This window comes from Phascolarctos cinereus, unplaced genomic scaffold (genome assembly GCF_003287225.1).
Source record: "Phascolarctos cinereus isolate Bilbo 61053 unplaced genomic scaffold, phaCin_HiC Scaffold_5;HRSCAF=322, whole genome shotgun sequence".
In the NCBI taxonomy this organism is placed as follows: Eukaryota; Metazoa; Chordata; class Mammalia; order Diprotodontia; family Phascolarctidae; genus Phascolarctos; species Phascolarctos cinereus.
In genome coordinates this window covers 246,529,365-246,556,218 of record NW_027555958.1, presented here as the reverse complement: position 1 = coordinate 246,556,218, position 26,854 = coordinate 246,529,365, and the positions used below count along the sequence as shown (strand labels likewise).

Below are 26,854 nucleotides of genomic sequence, written 5' to 3'. Positions count from 1 at the left end.
TTTCTCTGGGTGATAGCATCAGCTCCCACAGGTTCCATTATTATAAAGGTGGCTTCCATATCTATATATCCAACCCTAATCTCTCCAGAACTCCAGTTCTTTAATTGTCCACACATGTCCATTGAATCATGGACCATCACTGGCATCTAAAACTCTTTTTTTCTCTTCAGGCGCTTAGTGTAGAAATTTCCTGCACTAATACAGAGCAGCAGCGTATCCAGTCAGTTGCCATATCATATTGATTCTGTCTCCACAACATTTTTTTGCATCTGTCTCTTAAATTAAGGCCATGATCCTAGTTCAGGCTTTCATCACTTCTCTCCAGTACTGTTTTGTAATAGAGTCCTAACTGGTCTCTGATTCCATCCTCTTCTCACAGAAAATCAGAGATACAAAGCATCTCAGTGGTCATCTAGTTCAATCCACATCTATTGGATAATGGGGGCAAACCCACTATCTCTTGAAGTAGCTCATTCTATTTTGGTCTTTCTCTAATTAGGAAGGTTTTCCTTCTGTGAAGCCTACATTTGCTTTCTTGAAACTTTCATCCATTGCTCTGAGTTCTACCCTATGGGGCCAAATAGATAAGTCTAGTTTCTCTTCCATAGGCAGCTATCTTGTTCTCTCCAGGGTTTTTTAGCTTCTTCAAGCTAAACATTCCTGTTCTTTTAACCCATGTTTACTCAACATGGGATTAAGGCCCTCTTCACCATTCTATTTTCTTTCCCAGCTTATCAATTTCCTTCTTAAACTGTGGTGCCCAGAACAGAAAAACAATACTCCAGATATGCTTTGACTAGATGGACTATCATTAATCCTCTGAAACTTTGCCTCCCTTAATGCAATGTGAAGTCATACTCTCTTTTTTATTTAGCTGCATGAATCACATGGTTGATTTGTATTGAGCTTGCAGTCCATTAAAACATCCAACTCTTTTTCAGACAAAGTGCTATCTAACCATCCCTGGCCTTGTTCTATCGAAGTTGATTTCTTGAACCCAAGTATACGGCTTTACATTTATTCCTGTTGAATTTCATCTAGTTAGCTTTGGCTTCATGTTCTAGCCTGTCAAACTCTTTTTTGAGATCCTGATTCTGGCAGATGACACAGAGGTAGGAAACATAGGAGTCATCCACTGTAGACCTCCTTTCACGTTGATACCACCTAGTACTGACCACTCGAGTCCAGGAACTCCATCATTTCCAAATCCGTCTCACTGTATATCTAATCTACATCTTTCCATGTTTTTCACAAAAATAGCATGATTTACTAAAATCTAGGTAAATTGTATAGCATTTCCATTATCACTCTGTCACACTGCTGTTAAGATAATCTTTCTAAGGCATAAAATTTATCATGTCATTCCTTTGCTCAAAAATCTTCAGTTGCTCCTTAGTGTCTCTAGAAGAAAATACAAACCTCTCAGCCTAGCAGTTCAAACCTTCCACAGTATTTCTCCAACCTGCCTTTGCAGGCTTATTTCATATTATTTCCTTTAATGTGCTATATGTTAGAGGGAAGCTGTTCTATAATCTCCTCCCCAAATATTGATATTCCATTTCCCATCTCTGTGCCTTTTTTCAGACTGTTCCACATGGATTCTCTCTTTATCTCTGCCTCTTAGAATTCCTAGCTTCCTTCAAGGCTCGGTTTAAGTGCAGATTGCTCTGCCCTCGAACTGCCTTGTATTTACTTTTCTGTGTCGGTGTAGCATAATGAAGCTTAAAGTCAGAGACTTCCGTTTTTGTCTTTGAACCCTTAACAACGTCTTATACACAGTAAGTTCTTAATCACTCTATTGAATTGGAAGAATATCCTTGGCATTCCATCTCTATGGAAAACTGTCTTGTTTCCTGCACCAGTTATCCCCAGTTCACCAGCCCCTACATCTTTAGAAGCCATTTGTCCCACTAGGTCCTTACCCCATTTATCTCTGGCTCCCACATCTGCTTGGGCCGCAATCAGTTCTTCTACCAGGTCCTCTACAGCTAGCCGGGCAGCCAGCATGAGGGGTGTTGTCCCATCCTCTGTTCTAGCATCTACTGAAGTTTGCCTGCTCCGAAGCAGGAGCTGGAAGAGGGTGTTGGGGGTAGGCAGAGGACAGTGGAAGGTCAACAGTGAGGCTGTTTGAATTCCCAGCCTCGAGTCCCATACAGTCTTGCTTTGCCTAACTTCCCTATCCTTTTCTTCCCTTTCTTTTCTCACTCATACTCATCTTTATTCCACTCTTCTCTTCCTTTCATTTTTCTTCCCCACCCTTCTCTCCTCTTTTTCATATTCCAAACATTTCTTCCTCTTCAACTTCAAACCCATCTATCTGTGGCCACCATCTATCTGATCTCCTGATGAAGGAAAGAAAAGCATCTTTGTTATTAACTTTGGGGATGATCCTTGTGTTGAATTATTTTGATGGGGAAAACCTTGATAGCTCATTTATACTCTTATCTATTTTGGATCAAGTTAGTTAGCTAAGCAATTACATAGCAATATAGGTGAAACTAGGACCTTTTGACTATTTTAGCTAATTATTCCTACTAGATTCCAAACCCTGTTGTTTTTAACTGCCAAAGACTTGCAAAAAACTGTCTAAATTTGTTGTCCTACACTAATTATGGTTTTTGGTTTAATATATAAAACCTACTCTAAAGGTTTGTGATTGGTGGGCACAAACCTGGGAATGGGAGGATGACCCAATGAACTTAATCCAGTGGATCTAAGTGAGCTCAGAATGGGGTGGGGGTGGGGGGAGCAGTTTGCTTGGGTGTTTTTGCTGTGAGGAAAGAGGAAATTCTCCTGGAGGAAGTGGAATGTCATGGGATGGGGGTCCTAAATAAATAGATGACATCAAGGCCCCTACTAGCCTAAAGAAACTTTAAAGTTTAGGTTAGAAAATTCTTAATGGTACATATTTTGAGACTAAAAGGTTTTTCTTCATGTGCACTTAAATTTACCTTATTCTTATATATTTTTTGTATTTATTTAATTTCCCTTGCAGCAAAATCCTAGAGAGTTTACTCTTGTGATCTGGAGTATGTGTAAAATTATAAAAGGGAAGAGGGAAATGGTGTTAAAACTGGTTACTTAGAGGTGGTTACTTACAGCAGAGGAAGTTGAGATCAGATAATGAGGTTTCTAATATTGCAGATCACTAAATACAGGTAGTGAAGGTAACTTAGTATTCAAGAAACTCCAGAAGGCTCTGTGCTTGAACTACAGTTCATATATCAGGAAAGGTTTACAATATAGTCCAAGTCCCATGGTCCATTTCCAAATAGAGGAGCCCTGGGAACCTGTCATTAAGGTCAGTGAGCCATAAGGGCTGGATCAAGGCATTGTAGTCTCTTGTTCTGTTCCCCTTTTACCTGTCCTGTGTGGGTAGATTTTGCTATTAAATTCCTAGTTGTGCTTACTATCCCTTTCCCCTAATCTCTGCTCCCCTTAGGGGCCTGACCTGGCAGACTTCTCGGGCATCAGCAGCCACAGCTGTGTGGAGGGGAGTACGCCCCATTCTGTCTGGCTCATTGGGGTTGGCACCAGCTTCAAAGAGGCGTCGAGCAGCAGGTAGACGGGAGAAACGGGCTGCTAGGTGCAGTGGGGTCTCCCCTGACCCCACAGTATGGGTTTGGGGGCTTGCCCCACCACCCAGGAGTGGTTCCCATGGCTCTGTTCCCTGTGGCCCTGGGCACAGCCCCTCCTGTGTTCTAGGTTCTGATCCCCCACAGCACACAGCTGACATCAGTGGGGTTACCCCATCTGCAGAGGAGAGGATTCAAGGGAAAAAAACAAACCAACAACAGGAGAACAAAATGACAGATTTGGTGGTTTGGAAAGATACTGAGGAGTTAGAAAGGAGAAATGCTATTATCTAGCTATTATGACCTAGGACAAAGCACTGGAATTCTATGGGCCTCAATTTCCTTATCTGCAAATGGGGGTGGGGTGGGCATTGGACAAGAAGATCGCTAAGGTTTTTCCCAGTCCGAATATTCCATAATTCAGTGATTCTAAACATTGATGGAGGGTGGGGAGTTGGATGCTTGTTTTTTTTTTTAAACATTGAAAATTATTTACATACCAGGTCCACAGGCATCTACATCAGGGGCTTCATTATCAGGTTCCTGGGGAGGGGTCAACATGGCCACCTGGAGACATTCTTGTCCCCTTCCACTCAGAGGCCAGAGTTGGCATTTGGATGGTGGGGCCCCTTCCTCAGCCTGGAGGTGAGGCAGAGTAAAAGTAGGCAACAGAGATGGACTCTATATCCCTCAATTCCACTCTAGATCCCGAACTGCTTCTTGGCCCCATCTCTATCTCATACCCCTTACCTGGTATATCTCCTCTCCCTCTTCAAGGCCTGAGCAAATCACAACCCCATCCTCATCAGCCTCAGTCTCTGGTTTCAATGTCCTGGGAGAGGGGAAGGGACAGGGAATGGGGACATGTGATGAGAGTTAACATGAAATTCTCAAGAATCGTGGATAACCTCTGTCATTCAATCTTGCATGCTGATTTCATTCCTTCTGCCTTTAGGACTCATTGTTTCTGTGAAATCATTACCCCTTTTCCCCCTTATTTTCTCTTTCTGTAAGCTTTCCCTATTCCTCCTTGCCATTTGGGGGGTCTCTCCTGCTCTTACTTGAGTCCAATGCTATCTTCACCCAGAGGGGGCCGACGTCCACGGGGGGCAGGTCTTGTTCGAGGTCGAGGCCTACTAGAGAAACCAGGGGGCAACCAGAGAGCCCCATGCTCCCGGCGCCTTCTCCGGAGAAGTTGGAGGACCAGGAGCCCACTTAGAACCAGGAGAATCACACCAGCTACTGGGGAAAAGAACACAGGCCAGGGGAGCTGGGGTGCTGGGGGTTCTGTGGAAGAGAAATGAAGACAAAGTCAGAGATCCAGAAAGAGATATGTGAAGCAAATTTGTCAGCTTTAGAGAAGATGCATCGAATATAGAAAGTGTAGAGACCGATAGGCAAAACGTATAGGGATAGGAGGAGGGGCAGAGGATCAGTGAGGGAGAATAGCCTCACTGATAGTCATCCTGTTCCCTCTTCTGTAAGTGATGCATAACGGGTAGTCCTGGGAAAGGCTGTGGATGAGTATGGGATAAGATTCAGGTAGTTGAATACCTGTACCTGGTCCAAGGTAAGGGGAGAAAATTTCAAGGGAAAATTAAGAGTTGAGGGTGATAGCATCTACCTGTGCCTTCCTGGGGATGGGCAACTAGCAGGGGCCCAGGCAATAGGGTCTCCAGGGCCCCAACAGCGGCCATTGCAGCTAGGAAGCGGAGCAGGAAGCCTGGGTCCCATGGGCATCGGGGGGTGGAAGGAGCAGAGCCACAGCGGGATGAATCCATACCCAGCACCACCACAAATCTGTATGGGTAGAGCCATGAAGACCTAGTTATCTGGTCACTGGTTTGCTGTCCTTGGCCTTAGCCCTACTTTCCCTTAATCTTCCTTACCCAGCAGGGAGGGTATCAGTCTCTTTGCTGGAGAGGTGGATGGGGGGTGCTGTTCTTTCTTGTTGAGGGTTGTTCCTATTTCTGCGGAGCTCTTCCTCAGCTTGAGGTCCAGGGTAGGGGTATACCATCTCTCTGCCTTCTAGGTCCTTCCTCACCCATAGCCCCACCCTCAGCACCAAGGAGAGAACCCGGGCAAGGGTGGGTAGCTGCTGGTCTAGGTTAGGAGGGCTCAATACCACCAGCAGCGCCAGGGAAGGACCTGTTTCAGGGTCGGAGGCTGCTGTCCTGCAGTCCCCCCCATCCCAGCCACACTCTGCAGTGTCACAACCTTTCTCGCAGTGTCCATTGTGGAAGTGATCCCGGCAGTACTGGTCGTAGGCTGGACTGAGAGGTGGGGAGAAGAGGGTTCAGGACCTCTCCTCCCACCAAACTGTGCTCTCCTGCTGGATCCTTCCAGGTATCACATTCTCTGCCCCCAACTAAAGATGTCAGTAGCTCCACAGACTATTCCCCTCAAAGACTTTGACTGTCAAATGGGAGAACCTCATCAATAATGGTGTCTAATGAGTCCTGGTCATCTCCTGGAGGCCCAGAACTAAGGTTCCTCATATCTTCCTCATTTTCTGACCCCCAAAAATTACTTCTTTGCCTAAACTCTTGAGATAGGAGCTGTAAGTTCCTTTCTCTCAGTGACTCTATTTGTTGGGAATAGGATGAGGTGGAATATACTATGTTCCAGTGGGGCCTAGTCAGTTAGGATGCTCACAGTACCCAAGAGGAGCCCATAGGTCTCTATTTTCTGGGTTCCATTAGTGGCTTCTGATGTCCTATCTCCTTCTGCTCCTAAGATTCCTTCAGCTCAGAGACCCTTTCTTTCTTCCCCTGACTCCCAGCTGATGTTGTAAGCGGTGAAAGTACAATAGCGTAAGAGGCCTGATTTAAGATCTGAGACCTCAGTCCTGGCTTGGCTTGTTATGCCACCCCTTCTCTCCCCAAGTGTCCCTCAGGAGCCTCACATGCAGGTTTGGGGGGTCTCACAGTCGTAGCCATCAAACAGACACTCTTCAGTGTTGCACTGTGGGTGACACTGCCCATCTCTGAAGAGGAGCCAGCATCGAGCATGGAGAGGGCAGCCCCTCCAGGGATCTGGGATCCCCAGGGAACAATCTCCCCCATCCCAGGCACCATCAGGGCTACTGCAGTCAGGATCACAGGCCCCATCTCCACCTCGACCTTTACATCCCTCTGCCTCAGATGTTTGGCATCGGGGCCCCAGGAACCCAGGGGGGCAGGAACAATGGAAACCAGAGCCACCAGGGCCCTTCACTCCATGGGACTCAATGCAGCTGCCATTGTGTAGGCAAGGGGAAGGAGATCCACAACCCTGAGGGACTGGAGGAAGCAGGCAGTCAGGGCCCCCATAGCCTCTGAGGCAGGCACAGTGAGGGACAGAGCCTGGCTGGGAAGAAGATAGACAGAAGCCCCCATGATGGCAGTGGTGGGGGCCACAGGAAGGGGCACCATGGAGGCAGGTGGGACCCTCAAAGCCCTGGAAGGAAAGAGAGAAAAAAATTAAGACTAAGAACTCTGGATAGCTCACTCCCACTATAACCTTTTTCTACCTCCAAAACACCTATGATCACCTCACATTTCTATGGTACTCTAAGGTTTACAAAAACACTCAACAGTAGTCTTGTGGGGTGGTAAGAAAGTTTTGTTATGCTCACTTTACAGTTGAGGAAACTGAGGCTCAGGAGGTGAAGTGACTTGTTGCGGTCACATAGTGTTAGTACCAGGATTTAAGCCCTTTGGGATTTGTGACTACTTGTCCAGTGGCCTTTCTAGTATACTATGCTGCCAAAATGTCAGAGTTGGAAGGGACCTAAAGGTTGCTTAGTCCAACTTCTTTATTTCCTAGGTAAAGAAGCTGGGTCCCAGGTAGATGACGTGGACACAAAGACACCTTCTAGGGAGCGTAGCAGATAGGACACAGGGCTCAGAGTTAGGGAGACCGAACTCAGGCACCAGTTGTGTGGTCTGTCTGAGCTTCAGCTCCCTCAGTACAGTGGAGGTAATAATAGATAGCACCTGCTTTATAAAGGAGTTGTGAGGATCAAATGAGGTAATATAGGAAAGTGCTTTGTAAACCTTAAAGTGATACGTAAATATTCATTATTATTGGTTGCAGAGCTGAGACTAGAACTGGGGGCTTCTGGCTTTCAGTCACAGAACCTCACTGATTAGTAATGTGTTCTTCTGATCATCACTGTCCATTTGCTCATGATTTCCTGACCTCTCTATGCATTAGATATATATGTTATAGGTATCCATATGTTACTGACTGACTCTTGAGTGCTTCCCCATAACTTCCTCCCTGAGGACCTGACTTTTGCTTCCCACTGCCCAAACCTCCTGCCCTTTCCTCTTGTGCCTCTTCCTGGTGTTCCCCTCCTATAGTTATGTCCTGACCTGGCTGTTTGCTGTTTGTAGTGAAAGTGACCATGGTGAGCTGTGTGTTGAGTGGGAGATGACTCACCACGGGGCAGTGGCAGGTGAAATCAAGGTGACTTCCAACTACAACTTCACAGGTTCCACCATGGGAGCAGGGCTGACTCTTGCAAGCATCCAATTTTTCCTCACACCGCTGACCTGGGGATGTGAGGATGACATCCAGTGTGAGGAATTAGTGCTTCTCACACTTCTTTCCTTTACTATTTACTGCTGGGGACAAGAGTAATGGGCAAAGGAATTCATGATGGTGGTGATAGAGTAGAATCTCCTTCCCTGGAAGAGAGGAGGATATATGGCATGGAACCTGGGGGGAGGTAGAAAAAATGATTTTGCCAGCCCAGCAGTGGGTTGTGTGGGGTAGAAGGGGATCCTGCTTTGTTCTCTCTTGCTCCTTAGCTGTGCCTCAGAGATACCCACACCCCAGTTTCCCTGTCCTTGACTTCCACCCTTAGTCTCCATTCATCACCTGTGTATCCTGGGAGACACTGGCAGAAGAAGGCATTGGCCAGAGGATGGCAGGCCACAGTGCCTGCAGCGTAGCAAGGCCGGTCCAGGCATTCATCCACATCACCCTCACAGCGTAGGCCCACAAAGCCAGGGGGGCAGGAACAGTGGAAGCCACCAGGGACTGAGGAACAGGTGCCATGATTATGGCAGGGTTGGGACTGACAAGCATCCACCTCTGAGCAGTTCTGTCCGTGATAGCCAGGGGCACACTGTGGGGTCAGGAGGGTAGCTCAGGCTGAGGCAGGGAATTTGAATCTGTGATTAGCCCAGCACAAATCACTACAACCAAATGTAATTTAACGCAGTTCAACATAATTCAGTGCAATTTCACAGATTTCAGCATGGATAGTACAACTCATGATTAAAAACAGTTTAACAAATGTATGTATGGAAAAGGCACCAAACTGGAGTCAAGTCAAAGGGGACTTGAATTATAATATTGGCTGTACTGATAACTTGTAGTGTGACTTGAGCAAGTCCCTTTTATCTTTCTTGGCCTGTTTCTAGATCTGTGGAATGAAAGGAGTTGGACTAGATGATCTTTGAGGCTCTTTCCAACTCTAAAACAAAATATTTTTTTTACCCATATATCCCCACAGCTCAATTGTTCTTCTCTTTATTCAACATAACTCACCACCATCAATTAGTTTCAACTCAAGATCCAGATTTAGCATTACTCCATTCATATTGTTATAACCACAATACATACAACACATCACTATTTTATGCACCCGAACTTCAGGCAGCACACTTCCTTGTCCCCCTCTTTAACACTTTTAAACAACCCCTCCAACTCTGTTAGCTTAGAGTCTCTTCCCAAATCAAATATATCTTCAGTGTCCCTGATGTGACTGTATTCCCACTCCTCCAAGCTCCCTGAATCTTCCTTGCACCTCAGTCCCTCTCACCTGGCAGAAGTACCCATTGGGATGGGCCATACATGTAGCCCCATGCTGGCAGGGCCCCAACTCACATACATTCACTTTGTCCTGGCATGAGCTGCCTTGGAACCCAGGTGGGCACTGACAGAAATGGGACATACCATTGTCCATGCAGAGCCCTCCATTCTGACACAAGGAAGAGACCTCTATGCCTAGGGAGAGAGACATGGGGGAAAAAAGAGGGAGGGATATACATAGAAGGGGAGGGGAAGGAGGAGGGGGAGGGGGAGGAAAGAAGTGAGGAGAGAGCAGCCCAATAGAATGCTCAGATAAGAGAGAAGAGAAAACCTGACTAGAAAGGAAAATAATCCTTCCTTTTTGTGTCAGTTATATTCCTAGTGTAAGCAGAGGATCTTCCTGAGTCTGAGGAACATTGGCAGGCAATAGGTTAAAACCACAGTCTGCCCATTCTCCCTACTACCCTCCCCCCTTCCAAGATTATGAGACAATGATAGATAGTGTCTGTTAAACGAAGAATTTTCTATAACTCCAAGAACATAGGTTGTAGTTATATTATGTTAGGCAATTTACAGCTGAGTTTGACGTGGTTGACTATGGTTGAGCTGTGTTGAGAGTAACTGAGGTGTATTCAGTAAGTGGTTGCTTTGTGTTAAGTTGCACTGAGTCAGAATGCTATTAGCTGGGTTGGTTTGGGTTATCTGGGTTGTACTGAGAGAGTCCTAGATTTAGAATTATAAGACCTGAATTTGAATCCTATAGTTCCTGCCACTAGCTATCTATATGGCCTTGGGATTTATTTTTACGATGAGGGTGTTGAATCAAGTTAATTTTAAAGGTCTCTTCCAATTTTAATATTTTGAGTTCGGTTGTGTTGAGTTGGAAATGTCATTGAGTTGTGTTGTGTTGAAGTTTGTTAGGTGTGGTTGAGTTGTATCCAGCTGCTGTGAGTGCACTTGAACCATGTTGGTTAAAGTAGAGCTGTGTTAAGCTGTAGTGTATTAACTGTGTGATAGTGGAAAGATTGTTGGGCCTGAAAACAGTCATAACTCTTAGCCAAGTGATTGTGGACAAGTAATTTAATCATTCAGCTTCAGTTTCTTCATCTGTAAAATGGAGTTAATAATATTTGTATCATCTGCCTTAAGGATCATTGGGAAGAAAGTGTTTTTTAAAACTGAAAGCATCATATAAACATGACATTAATAATAATCATCATCATCTGTGTTGGTGGATGGGTAAATACCTAGGCTAGCTCTCTGAGTATGGGTCCCCTAAGTTGATCTTAGGATAGATACCTTGGTTCAGAGCAGCCACTTGGCAGAGAGAGAGAGGCAATTCACAGAGAGACCCTGTCCAGCCCCCAGGGCAAAGACATTGGAAGGAGGAGCCAGTCTTGAGGCAGTAGGCATTATGTTGACAGGGATTTGGAACACAGAGGTCTAGGGGGTTCTGTGAAGAGGCAGAAGAAGCATTAAGTCTAGCCACCTTCCATCTCCTGATTCCCACCTCCAGAAAACACTCTCCACCTTCAAATGCATTCACAATGTACAGCCTCAGAAGTCTCCCACATTCCCTGGGATACTCCTAATTCTAAAAACTGCCTCCTATATCTGAAATCCCTCTTGATCCTCCTCTTATCTGTCCCCCCTCTAAACCTAGATAAAATTAGCCTCCTGACTCCTAGACACATCTCAATATGTCAAATTCATGTGGATACTAATTCCCAGGTTATCATGGTTTCCATAAATCATAATATCTTAGTTTCTCTGATAGAGTTTCTCAGTTGAAAAACCTCCTTTCCCCCCAAATCTCCCTTTTGTCAGCTTCCTGCCATAGAATCCCTGTGACCTCCTCACCTGGCATCTGTCTCCTGTGTAACTATGGGGGCAGAGGCAATGAAGTCCCTCCAAGCCATCTTGGCAGGTCCCCCCATTCCTGCAGGGTCTGGATAAGATGGACACAGGGAAGATATGAGAGGGAAGGGTGGCAATGGTTTCAGGGAAGATGTAAGACAAGGAGTGAAGGCATCAGGGAAGCTTTCAGAAAATAGAGGGGGAGAGAACCCAGGGTCTGGGGGGAATAGGGAAAGGGAGAGTTGGAAAGGGTAGGAAAGTTCCCTTTCCTAACCTCCACCACTCACCTGTCTGCACAGTTTGGGGGAGCTTTCTCTTCACAATATGTCCCTTTGAATCCCACGGGGCAAAAGCAGGTAAAGGTACTGGTTTCATCCACACAGGTGCCCCCATTGAGACATGGGACTGGGAGAAGGGGCATGGAGAGAAGAGTGGTGAGGATTTTGGTCTTCACTTGGCTGTCCAGAGGTAACAACTTTATTTACTTCACACCCAGGTCAATGTAACATAGCGTCCCTCATTTCCATTCAACATAAATCAACACTTAAATTGTACTCAGCACAAGTTGAACCCAGCCAATGCTACTGTGTCCCACCCAGCCCACAATAGACACTCACCAGATGTGCAGTGGTCCCTGCTGGTCTGACAATGGGATCCGGTATAGTTAGGAAGGCAGGTGCAGGAGTAACCTTCAGGGGTAGGACTGCAGGAGCCACCATTAAGACATGGTCTGGAGTCACACTTGGTCACCTCCTCACTGCAGGTGGGGCCTAGGATAAATGGACAAGGGCCTCACCCAGGGGACTCATTTCTTTGCCTTCTCTTTTTGCCTCTTCGTTTCCTTCCTTCTCTGTAGTCCATCTCCCCCCTTTGTATCTTCCTTCCACTCCTCTTTATTTCCCCATTTCCATGTCTTCCATCCCCTTTGTGCTCTTTTCCATGCTTTCCTTCCCTCCCCTCCCTTCCCTTCCCCCTTCCCCTTCCCCTTCCCCTTCCCCTTCCCCTTTCCCTTTCTTTCCTCCCCTCTGTGGTAGCTAGGACCCACCCCAGGTCCTGAGTTGGGCAATTTATTTTTAGGTTGTCACAGGGGCCTCACCTGTGTATCCAGTGGGGCAGGTACAGTTGTAGCCATGGAACTGGGGGTGGCATGTACCCCCATGGGCACAAGGCTCTGAAACACAGCCCCCCAGCTCCTCCTCACAGTCTTGCCCTGTCCAACCCACATCACACACACATGTAGATCTAGGTGTGAAAGGATAAGTTTGCATATTGGGTGCATGTGTGTGGGGACTTGGCTCCTTCATTTAGATTCCACCCCTACCCCACTTTCCTCTCCTCCCGCATATTGACCATTTGTTTCCATTGGCTTTGAGTTATTGACCTCATTCCCTTTCCCTTTCCCAAATGATCTCAATTGAATGACTGTTTATCCCCACTGACTCTAGAACTAAATGATCTTTTCCACCATCAGCTCTGACTCAGCAGATCTTTCTTCCTCATGGCAGAGGCAGCATGTGTAGTGCACAGATTGCTGGGCTTGGAATCAGGAAGAACAGAGTTCAAATCCTGACTCAGACAGTTCATAGCTGTGTGACCCTGGGCAAGTCATTTAACCTCACTGAGCTTCAGTTTCCTCATCTGTAAAGTGAGGCGGTTGGACTAGCTGGGGTGGGAAACCTGCAGCCTCGAGGCCACATGTGGCACTCTAGGTCCTCAAGAGTGGCCCTTTGGATCCAAACTGGACCCAAACTGATTTGTTCTGTGAAGTTTGGATTCAGTCAAAGGATCCAAACTGATTGGTTCTGTGAAGTTTGGATTCAGGCAAAGGGTCACACTTGAGGACTTAGAGGGCCACAAATTCCCCACCCCACCCGTGGACTAGATGATCTCTAAGGTCCCTTCCAGCTCTTTGGTCCTTGGCAGTGTCCACATTTGCAGGTACAGATGGTGGGAGGGGAGAGGTGTGAGGTGGCACAGCTTGTTTTCCACTGGGATAGTGGCAAAGGATTTCCTCTGTCTATGACTGACACTGTTTTTCTATTTTTTAGGCAATGGGGGTTAAGTGACTTGCCCAGGGTCACACAGCTAGTGTCAAATGTTTGGTCTGAGGCCAGATTTGAACTCAGGTCCTCCTGACTTCAGGGCTAGTGCTCTATCCACTGTGCCACCTAGCTGCCTCGGGCACTCTACTTTAGAGGAGTTTGATAGGGGCTCACCAAACTGAGATGATGTAATCTTAATTAATCTGGTTTAATCCAAGACATTTCCTGAACAGGAATTACAATTCAACCTTCTCAGTCAGGAACAAGTTGACAATTTTGCCCTTTATATAAATAATTAGAGTGCAAGACAGGGAGAAATTGAGCAGAATAAACAGAAAGGATTTTAAAAAATGAAATCTATTAATTGTTTATCCTAAGCGTTGGTCCTGGGATGCATCTATGGAGAAAATAAGCTGCAGAAACGAAAGCATATGAGACATTGATGTTATGAAATCATCCTCCCATTCTGCTCACCTTTGGTCTTTCCCTTTCTAAATATGTAGCCTGGGGCCTGAGAACTTAAAATATGGAAAATTTTAAGCACTTTAGAGGAATCAAAAAAGATGAATAAAGGAAAAAAAGGACCTATGAAGAAAATCTAAACATATTGGGATGATAATGAAAATTAAAGGGTCACCCAATTATGACCTTCAAACATCTGAGAGATTATACCAAGGATGGAAAATCTCTGGACATAGCTTAGGATTTCACTTCTTACTGGCAATTAGTGCTACCCATTCTCTCACTATTGATCATTTCCCATTGTTCCTCTACTGCCTGTGTTCTCCTGTCTCCTTCCCTTCTAGTCCCAATTGAAGGGAGTGTCTAGAGGTAGAATGTGGGGAGGTATTACTCTTGGCATTGTCCATGTTTGCAGGTACAGTTGTCTTTGGCAGGGGGGCAGCTGGGGTTTCCATCAGGGCAGAGGCACTGGCTTTCTGCTTGACATCCCCACTTTGGAGGGCACAAGGAGGCTGGGCACAAGGAGAACTCACAGAGTTGTCCTAGGGTGAATCAAAAAATAAGACAGAAGGGTCAGCCTCTTAGAGTCCTCTATGTCCTCGCTGAGAGAATCTCTAACCAAGTCTATTTAAATACCCTAGAGGGCCCCCAGCCACTATACCCTTAAGAACTGCCCCTTAAACCCAGTCTTTCCTAGCTGAACCCTGGGCACAACAGATGACACTAACATTGACCCCGCAGTACCTTTCATCCCTGAAAGTGGGTCATTCTGAAAATGTCCTCCCTGTCTTTCCCCACCCCTCATACCTCAATGTGATTCAAATATTTATCCTTTATTTCTAATCCAATTCCCTGTTGACCTGTAACATTTGGGGGGCAGCTGCAGGAGAAGGAGCCAGGGAGATCAAGACAGGTAGATCCTGAGGAACAAGGGTCACTGAGACATTCATCTATATCCACCTGGCATTGAGGACCTTCAAATCCTGGATGTATGGGGAAAGAAGGGAGGGAGTTGGGTAAGTTTGAGACCCTTTGAAATACACACACACACACACACACACACACACACACACACACACACACCAACCTTCATACAACTTTAAGGCATCCTAGTACCCAATCCCTTCCTCCTCTGCCCCAGCTTTCACCTGAAGGACACTGGCAGTGAAAGGCCCCAGGCTGGTCTTGGCATTTTCCACCATGAGCACAGGGAGAGCTGGCACATTCATCTACATCCTCCTCACAATGGGGGCCAGTAAAGCCTGGTATGTAAATGTGGGAGAGGGGGGTGAGTCAAAGATCAGGGAAGTAGAAAGACTTCACTCCTGACTATCTGGTAGCAAAAAGGTGTATCTGGGAGGGTTTCCCAGGGGATGCAGACATAAGGGGATGGCCTTTAGGGAGGAGTGCTGTTCTCAGAATGTGTTGGGTGGTAGGGAATGGAGATAGCATAAGACAGAGGGAAGGCTGGAGAAGCTGGGGGAAGGGATAAGGGCCAGAGAGGAGGTGCAGGCAGAACTGAGAGAGGAAATTAAAGGGAATGGAGGTGGGGAAGGAGGGGGAGAAAGAGCAGTAACTTAAGGAGATCTGGAAGACATGGAGGTGGTTAGAGAATGGAAGTAAACAAATATTGGTGACATAAGAGTTTGGGGAACAGAGGTGACTTGTAAAAAGGGCAACTTGTGGTCAGTGGTGGGGTGGGAGATTTGGAGGGGCTCAGGGATTTGGGGATTGTTTTGTAGGGAGGCAGGGATTGAGGCTGTATGGCTGTAGGGAGTTCAGAGTATTTAGGGGACTCAGGGCAGGGGTAGGGGTGGTGGTACAGGTATGAGGTACTCACCAGGAAGGCAGTCACACAGGAAGCCACTCAGTTGATCATGACAGATGCCCTGGTGCTGGCAGGGTTCTGACTTACACTCGTTTATCTCCACCTCACACAGTGGTCCCTCAAAGCCTACAGAACACGAGGTTGGATTAATCAAGTGAGTTCATGCATCCCCTCCAGTTTGGTCCATTTGGGCCCTTGATTCCCCTCTACCCAATTTGGAAGAACAGAGGTTTTGTACTTCTTGTTTTCTCACTGGGGAGGGGAGCATGGGTGGGAGAAAGAGAATGGGAATCTGAAAATAAACTAGATTACGTAACCTGAGTTCCAAAACCCATTTGGTATACTTCCCGTTACTTCTCTATGTTCAGGGACAGACATAGCTGTCTGGTCTCTTTTATACTATGCAAGTGACTCTGACCCTGATCAGCTGCCACATCAAAATAAATGGTATTAGCACCCCAGTACGATAATTTTTCCATTTTCTTCTAGGAACAGTAGAAATGTGAAAGAGAGCAGGGGCAGAGCCTTCCAATCTGAAAGAGAGATTCTGGCTTTCCAGTGAGAGACTGAAGAAAGCCCAGGAAATTAAGAGACCGAACAAGAGGTGAACAGCATAAAAGCCTGCGGAAGTCAGGCGGGATAGTGAATTTTGCAATCCGCTCAAGAATATTTGATATTCAGCTTGGAACGTTTGATTTATTACTTAACATCTCGGGAGTTTTCCTCTGTCTGTTCTATTTGTCACTAGTAGTAAATATCCTTAGAAAACCTAAGAAAACTTTATGTTTCCTTGAGGGGCTGGTAGGAAAAGGGGAAAAGAATAGCATGAGTCCTGGATCATTTGAGTTGAGAAATGTTAATTCTGAAGTGGAAGTATTGTGTGGTGGCAGTGAGAAAATGAGAGGACCAGGCTGGGACCCAAGAGCCTAGGGAAAAATATTTTCAGAGTAGGTGGTCTGAGATTTGAGTATAGCAGTGGGATCTAAAGATACTTGGGCACATACTTGGTGACTTCTGGGAACAGCTGAGATCCCAGCTCACAAGAGGAAGGGAGAAGCTAGATCTCTCAGTGCTGTGATGATGGCTGCAGAGGAGTAGAGTTCATGTGGGCAAACTGTTACAGCAAAATTGGATAGCACGCAAACCCTGGAGCTGGTACAGGCAGCTGGAGCTCAGATCTTTTGGTGTGGAAAACATGCAGAAATTTTTTTTGCCATGTCCGAGAAGATGGCTCTGAATAGTAAGAAGCTTTGGATGGAGGCAATGTCTAAAGACTCATCTGGCCAAGGCTGGAGATGGCACGGAGGTAGAGGATATTAAAAAAATGAAAACAAAACAAAAAATAGTAGTAGCTTTAGAGAGGGCCGTGAAACAATGTCTAGAGAGATAAGTAAGAGAATTAAAGGCAAATAGATTGGCCAGCAATAAAGGCTTAGCTCAGAGAAGGCCTCTGATGGGTTATCCTAGGCAGAGGAGACTTGGAAGGCCTTACCATGTCCAGTAATATTTTGTCCCCCAGAGACAGGAGTGACTTTAGGAATGGACTTTGGTAACAGAAGAATTCAGTTAAAAGTGCTTACTATGTGAATGGAACTGTGCTAGGCACTTGGGACACAAAGAAAGAAAACGTGGCTTTGCCTATCCTCAAGAAGCCTTACAGTAATACTGGGAAGACATAGCATGTACACAAGTATAGTACAAAAAATTTAAAAAAAAAAGGTGAGAGCAGTAACGTCAGAAAGGCTTTAGGGAGGAATTGGCAGTGGAGCTGAGCCTCAAAGAAAGGCAAGGATGCTGAGAAGTAGAGATAATTAGTGGATTCCAGGCCTCGGGAATAGCTTGTGTGTGAATGCTAGGAGGAGTAGATAAGGGAGTGGAGTTCAGGCAATGGCCAGTAGTCCAGTGTAGCTGGAATATAGAGTTCATGAATGGAAATTGTATGAAATGAGGCTAAGAAGGTAGATAGGGGAAATCTTGTGGAAGGTCTTAAATGGCTGGCTAGGGAGTTTATATTTATCCTAGAGACAATGGAGAGCCACTGGAGGTTTTGGGGCAGTTAGTCAATAAACATTTATTAAGTGTCTACTATGTGCCAGGCCCTATGGTCAAACCTCTGCCTTAGGAGGATTATTTTGCCAATTGTGTGGAGGATAGGTTGGAGAGGGGGAGAGGATGGAAGCAAGGATAATGATTCAGAGGCTGCCAAATAGTTCAGGTGAGAGGTGATAAGGGCCAGAATTAGGGTGGTGGCTGTATAAGTGGAGATGAGAAAAATTGTGTTGGTAGAGTTGACAAGTGGAGTTGGTAAATCTTGGCAACTGCTTAGATATAAGGGGTAAGGGAGAGGGAAAGGTCATGGACCTAGATGACTGGGAGATTGGTGATGTTCTCAGCAGAAATAATAGGGGAAATTTAGGGGAGAAGATAATGAGTTCTATTTGGGACATGTTGATTTGAAAATATTTATGGGACATCCAGGTAGAGGTCCAGTTGCAAGATGGTGATGCAGGACTGGTGCTCAGGAGGGAGATGATGGCTGGATATATAGATCTGGGAATCATCTGAATAGAGATGATACTTGAAATCATGTGATCTGACTATTGGAAAAGTCATAATTTGCAAAAATTAAAAACAAACCAACCAATAGTCAAAAACACCCAGCCATAGTAACATACAAGTAAGTATATACCCTTCTCAGCCTCTGCATTAAAATAACAGCTAGTTTCCTACTTTAGTCATGTCCTGACCTCTTAGTCATATCATTGCCCTCCTAACTGCTTTAGCACAGGTTTGGTGATCTGTGTGATGGCCTAAAACCCTAGCCTAGAGCAGCAAGAAGCAGGAGGAAGGTGGAGCCAGAGGCCATATGATGATGGTCACAGGTGAGGGAGTTGAGGGAATCATGGGAACTGAGTGAACAATACCGACTCCATCTTGTGACTCAATTCTGGGCTTAGCTCAGTTCCTTTTCTATTCAGTTATGGATCTGGTTCAATTTCTGTCTTGTGAGAAAACTTTATTCAACCACGGGAACTATGAGAAAACTTTATTGCATTGTTTATAACTAGCCCTGTGTAGCTGGGAAGCCGGGTCACCTCTATCTGTTGATTAGAGACAAAATTTGTTTAATGCTTAACTTAGGGCTTAGGTTATACTGGCCAGAAACTCAATCAGATCTGAAGATTGATGCAAGGAGTTTTCTCACAGTTATATATCTCAAGCAATCTATGTCTTTTCTGAAAACTGACCCTGTACTGGTCAGTTACTGTTTCCTTCTTCGTTTGATTAAATGAAGACACTTGGGGAGGAGTGGGACACCTCTTTTTCTGATTTCAGAGAATTGCACCTGTTAGCTCTCCCCCTCCCAATTTGGAAAGCCACCTAATCCCCTAAATCCCTAAATCCCCTAAAAATCCTCTAAAGTCCCCTCCAATTAGAAATCAGATTACCTAATCTTGTATAGTGGTTTATATATATCCTGTTGATTGTTTTCTTTTAATTAATTGGTCTTATTTGATTAATTGTTTTTAATACATAAAAATCTTTCTCCCCCTGTATTTGGGGTCCAATGCCAAAGCTGAGGAGGCTTGGTACTGATTTGTTATACAATTGGCATGTTGTTGTTTAGTTGTTTCAGTCATGTCTGACTCTTTGTGACCCCATTTAGGGCTTTCTTGTCAAAGATACTGGAGTAGTTTGCCATTTCCTTCTCCAGCTCATTTTACAGATGAGGAAACTGAGGCAAAAAAGGTGAAGTGACTTGCCCAGAGTCACACAGCTAGTAAGTGTGTGAGGCTGGATTTGAACTCAAGTCTTCTTGACTCCAGGCCCAGTGCTTTATCCACAGTGCCACCTAGCTGCCCTACAATTGGCATGCATTGCTTAATAAATTGATATGATTTGTTTCCTCAGTCATTTCAGATTCCACTAGCCACCCAGGACAAGCAGGGCGGACAGGGGGAGTTTGCTGACACTGGAGTTAGTGCAGAGGCTCAGGTAGTTGAGACTCAGGTAATGGAGAATATACATTTGTATATATTTGGTCCAAAGCCTATTCCCTTTTCAGCAGGCATTGGAGTATTGGGAAATCCTCAAAGGATAGCACATACAGTTTCTAACAAGCTGCTTGCTTGTTGGGACCTTCCTCAGGGATCTTAAAATACTGGTTTGTATCCTATTCAAATTTAGGCAGAGATTTTTCTGGAGAAAACAGTGCATTTTGACCCATGGAGGATCAGTCATTCACTGTGGTGCTATTGCAAGTGAGAGAGACTTAGTTAAGAAGGCAAGTTTGGCCAGACCATACCTAATGTGTGTAAAGGAGAGTGGAGTGTAGTAAGCTTGGGAAGGTATGTAGGGACTGGCTTATGAGGGGCTGTTAATGCCTAACAGAGGATTTTATACTTGATTCTATGGATAATTAGGGAGTCAAGTTTATTGAGCAGGGGAATGGCATGGTCAGATCTACATAATAAGGAAAAATCACTTTGGTAGCTGGGTAGAGAATGGATTGGAAGTGTGTGTGTGTGTAAGACTTGAGTCAGAGAGACCAAATAGGAGGCTCCTGCAGTAGTCCAGGTGAGAAGGTGATGAACCCTCTATTGCCACCTGGTGTGCTGGACTCGTCAGGAGACATGGGTCTAAATCCAGGTTTTTGTACTTACTAGTTCTATGACCATAGGAAATAATTTTACCTTTCTGAGCCTCAGTTTCTTCATCTATAAAATGAGGATAATAATACCTGTACTACCTATCTCTCAAGGTTGTGGTGAAGAAAGTACTCTGTAAACCTTAAAATCAGTCACTTAACATTTATTAAATGCCTACTAAGTGCCATGCACCATACAAAGCTCTAACCAGGAGTTATTTATTATGCCATTAAACTTAGATCAATTCGTAATTGCAGTGAATCCGGACATGATTAGTTGTATACATTCATGCAGCCCCCTACAAGTATGGATTTTTGATCAGGTGGTCCCCTACTGAAGAATTAGATGTCCTTGATCTTATCTAGTATAATCCTCCCATCTCACAGATGAAGAAACAAAGGCCCTGAGAAAGGAAGTGACTTGTCTTAGCCTTTATAGCTAATAAATAGAAATAGCAGGATTAGAATCCAGGTCTGGTGATGCCACATCCAATCTTGTTTATGGGACAACAAAAAAATTTTAAATCTTAAGAAGGTATATTATATACATAGTTAGCATTTTGGTTGTTTACCCAAAGCCCCACTTGGCAAAAAGAAGCAGGTCCCATTGAGATATTCCAGTCCAGACCTCTCTTTTTACTGATAAGGAAACTGAAGACAGAGAGGGGAAGTGAGTTGTTTAATGACACATAATGAGTCAATGGCGCAGACAGGTTGGGGTTAAAGAGTGTTCCGCCTCCTTCCAATGGCTACTGAGAGACTTGGTTGTCATAGCGTCTCTCTTGGTTGCACAAATGGATTTTTTTCTTAACTCAGACACGGATAGACTGTTCTCTAGGTAATTCAGAAAGCTGATAAAACTTTTCAATTCAAGATTCAGGGACCTTTATTTTATAAGCTTTATCACCATGAACTTTTCATTGTATCTAGGGATGTTCTCTGGCCTTGATTACCATCTACTTTATGCCATAAGTTTAAATCCTTACAAAAACTTAAAAGGATATTGTGCTAGTTGAAGGGCAGTAGGGAAAGGTGTAGGGGAGATCAATACTGTGTTTAGAATCTGGGCAGAGCTGCCAAAGGTTAAGTCCTAGTTGGAACTGTTGGGTGGTAGCAATGAGAAAGTGAAGGGACTAGTTTGATCTTGGATCTCAGGAAATAAATGCTTTGGGGACATAATTTATTTACGACTGTAGGACCCGGAAAGTACAATGTCTCAGCTGCATTCTTAACATACCTTCCCCCACCCTCAATCTTCCATTCTCATTTTGTCTACCTCTCTCCACATAGAAATCCCCCCAGTAGGTAATTAGGTTTGTGCCTCAGGGGGCCAACAGTGGTTCAAGTGAAGTACCTGTCGCATCTACCTTCCCTAGCCCTAAGGATTGGGAGTGAGCTCCTGGAAACTGACCTGGGATCTGCTCAACTGAATGGAGAGTGGATTCCACTTTGCTTTTACCCTTCTGCCTGCTGTTACTCTCCTACCCAGAACCCCCCACCCCCCTTGCCCACAGGCTATCCAGTGTTGTTCCATACCTGGAGGACAGAGGCAGTGGAAAGTAGCCAGTAGGTCAATACAGGTGCTGCCGGGATGACAGGGTTGAGATAGACACTCATTATGGTCAGTCTCACATCGGGAGCCGGTGTAGCCTGGGGTGCAGAGACAGTTGAAGGAGCCTGGGGTGTTGACACAGGAGCCACCGTGTTCGCAGGGACTAAGGCTTTGGTGGACTGAGAAGAGAGTGGGATGTGTCTTAGGAGACCAGGAAGAAGATATATAGAGATGAGAAGAAGGGCGTATGGATAGGGGATTGAAGATGGAATATATTTGCTGTAGTGGAAAGCACACTGGATTTTGGGTCAGAGGATCCAAGTTCTGTCACTTACTAGCAGGGTGATTCCACTTAACTTAAGCCTCAGTTTCCTCATCTGTAAAAGAGGGGGAAGGATTAGACTAAATGACTCTCTGAACTTCCTTCCAGTTCAGTCTACAATGCTAATAATAACTTTTGTTGTCATTGAGTCAATTGAGTTGTGTCTGACTCTTTGTGACCCCATTTGGCTTTTTCTTGGTAGAGATACTGGAGTGGTTTGCCATTTCATTCTCCAACTCATTTTACAGTTGAGGAAACTGGGGGAAACAGGGTGAAGTGACTTGCCCAGAGTCACACAGCTAGTAAGTGTCTGAGGCTGGATTTGAACTGAGGTCTTCCTGACTCTAGGCCCAGAGCTTTATCCACTGTGCCACTTAGCTGCCTTAACCTCTAAGAAATTGTGACTTGTCCAAAGTCCATCAGCTGGAAGAGCTATGTCTTCTGCTTCTGACTCCAGAATACTTTCCGTTATACCACACTGGCTCTGTGGGGGATAGGGAAGAGGGGATGTATCTATAGGGGACAATGAAGGATGGCATCTATAGGGATGTGAAAGGTAATTTCCATAGGGGGTTGGACAGCAGAAAATCAGAAGGGAGAGTGTAGAATAGAGATGTGATGGCTTGGAAGAATTCTAGAAATATTCAGAAAATAAAGGTGTTATGTAATTCCCCCCTTGGAAAATTGGAAAAACCTGAGGAAGTATAGGAAAATCCCATTTTCTACCCTTTCCCCTTCCACTTGGCTTTCACATTTCTCTTGTGGGACACAGGGTGAATAGGCTTGGTTGAAGAGTTAAAGACTGGGGTTCCTCACCCATCTGACATTCATCCAGATCCTGGTGGCAGGTGGGGCCAGAGTAGCCAGGCTGGCATAGACAAAGTATAGCTCCTGAGATGGGGTTGGTACTGCATTGGGCTTTGGGGTGGCAGGGCTGACTCAGACACATATCCTGTAGCTGGCACAGAAGACCTGGGTAAGGGAGAGAGAGAGAGAGAGAGAGAGAGAGAGAGAGAGAGAGAGAGAGAGAGGAGAGAGAAGAGAAGAAAGAGAGTGAGAGAGAGAATAGAATGAGGTCCCTGTGTCACTCTATATCCTTCCCAGAGGTTTCTGTGTCTCCCTGCTTCCTCCTTGTCACTCTCTATTTTTAATTTTTTCTATTACTCCCCCCTCCAATGTCTTCTGCTTTTATATTCTGCCATCTTCCCACTTCTTTCTTGTGATTTCCCTGTGACTCCTTGTATAACTTATTATCTTTTCCCCTAAATCTACCCTTCTTCTCAACTTCTCTATTCCTGTTGAAGAAACCATTCTTTCAGTCTCAGGTTTATGACCTCAGTGTTTTTCTCAAATCTTCACCTTCAGCCTTTGTTGCCTTTTACCTTGATTACTGCAACAGTCTCCTCATTTTTCTCCCTGCCTTGATTTCCCATTCCTGTCTATCCTGCACACTGCTGCCAAAGTGATTTTTCTTAAGTGCACATCTGACACGTTACTCTCCTATTCAATCAATCTCATTGGCTCCTATTGTCTCTAAGATCAAATAGCTTTTCTGTTTAGTTTTTAAGACCCTACACAGCCTGGCCCCAACCTATCTTTCTAGACTCATTGGGCATTACTCCCCTTCCTGCATGCTTCAGTCTAGCCAAACGGCCTTTCTCCCTGTTCCTCACATGCAACACTCCATCTTCCCACCCTCCCTTTTGCATTGGCTGTCGCCTTTGCCTGGAATGCACTCCCTGCTTAACTCTGCCTATTAGAATCTCTCTTTGCCTTCAAGATGCAATTCAGGTACCGCCTTCTGCATGAAGCCTTTCTTGATCCCCATCAGCTGAGTGCCCTCCTTCTCAAACTTCTGTTGTTTTTGTTCAGTGGTGTCCAACTCTATGTGATGCAATGGACTTTGTCCATGGGGTTTTATTGGCAAAGATACTGGTGTGGCTTGTCATTTCCTTTTTCAGCATGTCCCCATTTTATAGATGAGGAACTGAGGCAAATAGGGGTTAAACGATTTGCCCAGGGTCACACAGCTAGTGTCTGAGGCCAGATTTGACTCAGAACTTCCTGACTCCAGGCCTTGTGCTCTATCCACTGTGCTCCCCAAACTACCTTGTGCTGAATTATTTTGTATCTGTTCTCTTTACATTTATTCTACATATGCTTATCTGTCCTTGTCAGTCCTTCTCTTTGTGATGTGTGCTTCTTAAATGTAGGAACTGTTTCCTACTTATTAACTGTCTGTACAGCATCTATTACATAGAAGGTGCTTAGTAAACACTTCGTTGATTGGTCAATTGTTTTTTCTATTCACTCCATACCCTTTATATTCATGTATTCCCATGCCCTTACCATTGTCTCCTGAGTTTAGTTTTCCCAATGCCTCTTTATCAATCGATAAGCATTAGGAACCTACTATGTGCCAGGCAGGGTTCCTGTCACATCTCCTGTGCTTCCCCCATATCCTCATATTTCTATGTCTCTTGCAATGGGATGGAAGAAAGGAAAAAGCATTTCTTAAGAGTCTACTCTGTGCTACATTGTGCTAATAATGGCTTTCCAAATATCTTATTTGTTCTCTAACATGTACGAGTTCCATCTCCCCCGCTCCCACAATGTCCCTTCAGTCTCCTACCTGTGAGACCTGGGGGGCAGAGGCAAGTGAAGGAGCCCACCCTATCAATGCATGTAGAGCCCTGGGCACAAGTGGCAGAAGCACAGTCATCCAGGTTCTCCTCACAGTCTGGGCCACCCCAGCCACTCACACACACGCAGTGAAAGCTGCCGGGGGTGTTCTGACAGGTGCCTCCATTCTGACATTGTGGGGGGCTAGCGGCTCCACACTCATCCACATCCTCTGAACAGTCCTGTCCTATGGAGGAGAAAGAACAGAGCTGTGCTACTTAATACCATGGTTTCTGAAAGTTAAGAGAGATTGGACGTGAATCCCAGGTCCCAGAACTGAACAATTGGGTCATAGGTCTTACCCTGTGACCTCAGTAACTCACCTGCCCAGGTCTCAGGGCACAGACAGGTGTAGGCATCCAGTCCATCTTGGCAGGTGCCTCCATTCTGACATCTGTGTCCAATGCAATTGTCTGGATTCACTTCACACTCCCGGCCTGTGAAACCTGCACAAGAAGCGTGGAGATCGTTTGGGTAATAGGCATCTTAAAGGAGAATGTCCTTATGTCTTGATGGAAAAGGCATGGGGGAAAGGCTGTCATAAGTACTCACCTGGGTGGCAGAGGCAGTGGTGGAAAGTGGTGGACCCAGGTACTAGTTGGCAGGTGCCCCCATTTTGGCAGCCTGTAGCAGGGCAGGGCCCCACCTGGAATTCACACTGGGGCCCGTCCTGTCCTGGGGGACAGAGACATTTGTAGGAGCCCAGTAGATTGTGGCAGGTGGCACCTGTAGGGCAGACCTCTGAGTCCTGGAAACACTCATTGACATCATGTTGACAGCTATTGCCCTCAAAGCCCTGGGGGCAGTCACACATAATATGGGGATATGTGGCCAGACAGACCCCTCCATTGGCACAGGGGTTTGCTTTACAGAAGTCCTGCTGCTGGCAGTGCTCACCTAGGGTGTGAGGGTAGGAGGATAGAGAGGAGAGAAAAGGAAAGAATTTTACAACCTGCATGAGTTATAGCCTATTTTATATCGTTTATAACAGACTTTTAAAATCTCACGTTCACATTAATTTTTACAACCTTTATTGCTTAAGTCTCTTTTCTCTGGTTATATACCTGTATATTTGTTGTTTAGTCATTTCAATCATGTCTTCGTGACCCCATTAGGGTTTTCTTGGCAAAGATACTAGAGTGATTTGCCATTTTCTTCTCCACATTTCATGGATGAGGAACTGAGGCAAACAGGGTTAAATGACTTGCCCAGGGTCAACACAGCTAGTAATTGTCTGAGGGCCAGATTTGAACCGAGGAAAATGAGTCTTCCTGACTCTAGGCCCAGCACTCTATCCACTGTACCACCTAGCTGCCCAGATATACGTGTTTATATCTCAGTTTTTAAATAATCTTTTAAGTTCTATTCTACTTTGCCTGAGTAATCATAATCACTTACCCTAATCACACTTAACTGGGTTCTATCTGTCACACCTCATCCTATTTTGATCACATCTTGTCTGGGTTGTATTGTATCCTGCTTAGATTGTGTGTCTCCTGCTCTTGGGTTATATAGCACACTCTGCTTATATCATACGGACGTTATATCACATTATCATATCTTACCTCTCTTATATCATATACTTTAAGCTTTCAAAGATCTGGGGTTTCATCCATTAGCAAGCATTTATTCTATACCTACTGCTATATGTACCAGGTACTGGAGAATACAAAGACAGAAATGAACTAGTTTCTCTCCTCAAGGAACTTATGTTCTATCTATTAGTGTGTATAGTCTTTTCATTGATGAAGATTACTGCCCCTCTGAAGCTTAGTTGGTGATCTTTGAAAGTTGCTTTGGCCAGCCTTCTTATGTAATAGTGGTGGTGGTGGTGGTGGTGGTAGTAGTAGTTGTAGTTGTAGTGGTAGTAGTAGTAATTCTCATAATATTCTGGAGAACAGACAGTATTACAATATGGGAAATGGACCGTCATAGACCAAACTGTTGCATAACACTGGCCCACAAAAAAAACTTAAGAGAAGTGTTTTGATAGATGTCACCATTCCAGATATTCACAATCTCCAAGCTACATGGAACAAAAAGCATTCAAAAAGCATAGAAACCTGACAGAGGAGATTAAA

The 26,854-nt window shown here is 45.1% G+C and overlaps 1 protein-coding gene and 1 long non-coding RNA gene across 6 annotated transcripts in view; one reads left to right on the top strand and one right to left on the bottom strand.

Moving 5' to 3' along the window:
- LOC110199285 (uncharacterized) overlaps positions 1 to 26,854 on the top strand; it is a 43,899-nt gene that overhangs the window by 1,193 nt on the left and 15,852 nt on the right. For 2 of the 5 annotated variants that reach the window (XR_013487079.1, XR_002321965.2), the window contains exons 2-7: positions 3,443 to 3,561; positions 11,621 to 11,705; positions 14,622 to 14,757; positions 14,883 to 15,006; positions 15,682 to 15,723; positions 16,059 to 16,173. This is a non-coding gene — a long non-coding RNA (uncharacterized LOC110199285). Of the gene's footprint in view, positions 1 to 3,442; positions 3,562 to 11,620; positions 11,706 to 14,621; positions 14,758 to 14,882; positions 15,007 to 15,681; positions 15,724 to 16,058; positions 18,885 to 26,854 lie in introns of those variants that run through there. The other 3 variants (XR_002321968.2, XR_002321964.2, XR_002321966.2) reach the window with 2 other exon arrangements.
- The window catches only part of NOTCH4 (notch receptor 4), a 31,929-nt gene that overhangs the window by 2,434 nt on the left and 2,641 nt on the right, over positions 1 to 26,854 (bottom strand). The window contains exons 4-28 of the mRNA XM_020974041.2: positions 25,326 to 25,670; positions 25,097 to 25,219; positions 24,724 to 24,960; positions 22,908 to 23,063; positions 21,754 to 21,948; positions 15,582 to 15,695; positions 14,890 to 15,003; positions 14,602 to 14,724; positions 14,133 to 14,283; positions 12,334 to 12,479; positions 11,855 to 12,007; positions 11,525 to 11,642; positions 11,241 to 11,328; positions 10,680 to 10,833; positions 9,391 to 9,575; positions 8,442 to 8,691; positions 8,001 to 8,113; positions 6,481 to 7,013; positions 5,465 to 5,848; positions 5,200 to 5,375; positions 4,637 to 4,862; positions 4,326 to 4,407; positions 4,076 to 4,214; positions 3,452 to 3,753; positions 1,923 to 2,070 (exon numbers count right to left, since the gene is read on the bottom strand). Of these exons, the coding sequence (XP_020829700.1) occupies positions 1,923 to 2,070; positions 3,452 to 3,753; positions 4,076 to 4,214; positions 4,326 to 4,407; positions 4,637 to 4,862; positions 5,200 to 5,375; positions 5,465 to 5,848; positions 6,481 to 7,013; positions 8,001 to 8,113; positions 8,442 to 8,691; positions 9,391 to 9,575; positions 10,680 to 10,833; positions 11,241 to 11,328; positions 11,525 to 11,642; positions 11,855 to 12,007; positions 12,334 to 12,479; positions 14,133 to 14,283; positions 14,602 to 14,724; positions 14,890 to 15,003; positions 15,582 to 15,695; positions 21,754 to 21,948; positions 22,908 to 23,063; positions 24,724 to 24,960; positions 25,097 to 25,219; positions 25,326 to 25,670 (4,755 nt within the window). The remainder of the gene's footprint in view (positions 1 to 1,922; positions 2,071 to 3,451; positions 3,754 to 4,075; positions 4,215 to 4,325; positions 4,408 to 4,636; positions 4,863 to 5,199; positions 5,376 to 5,464; positions 5,849 to 6,480; positions 7,014 to 8,000; positions 8,114 to 8,441; positions 8,692 to 9,390; positions 9,576 to 10,679; positions 10,834 to 11,240; positions 11,329 to 11,524; positions 11,643 to 11,854; positions 12,008 to 12,333; positions 12,480 to 14,132; positions 14,284 to 14,601; positions 14,725 to 14,889; positions 15,004 to 15,581; positions 15,696 to 21,753; positions 21,949 to 22,907; positions 23,064 to 24,723; positions 24,961 to 25,096; positions 25,220 to 25,325; positions 25,671 to 26,854) is intronic.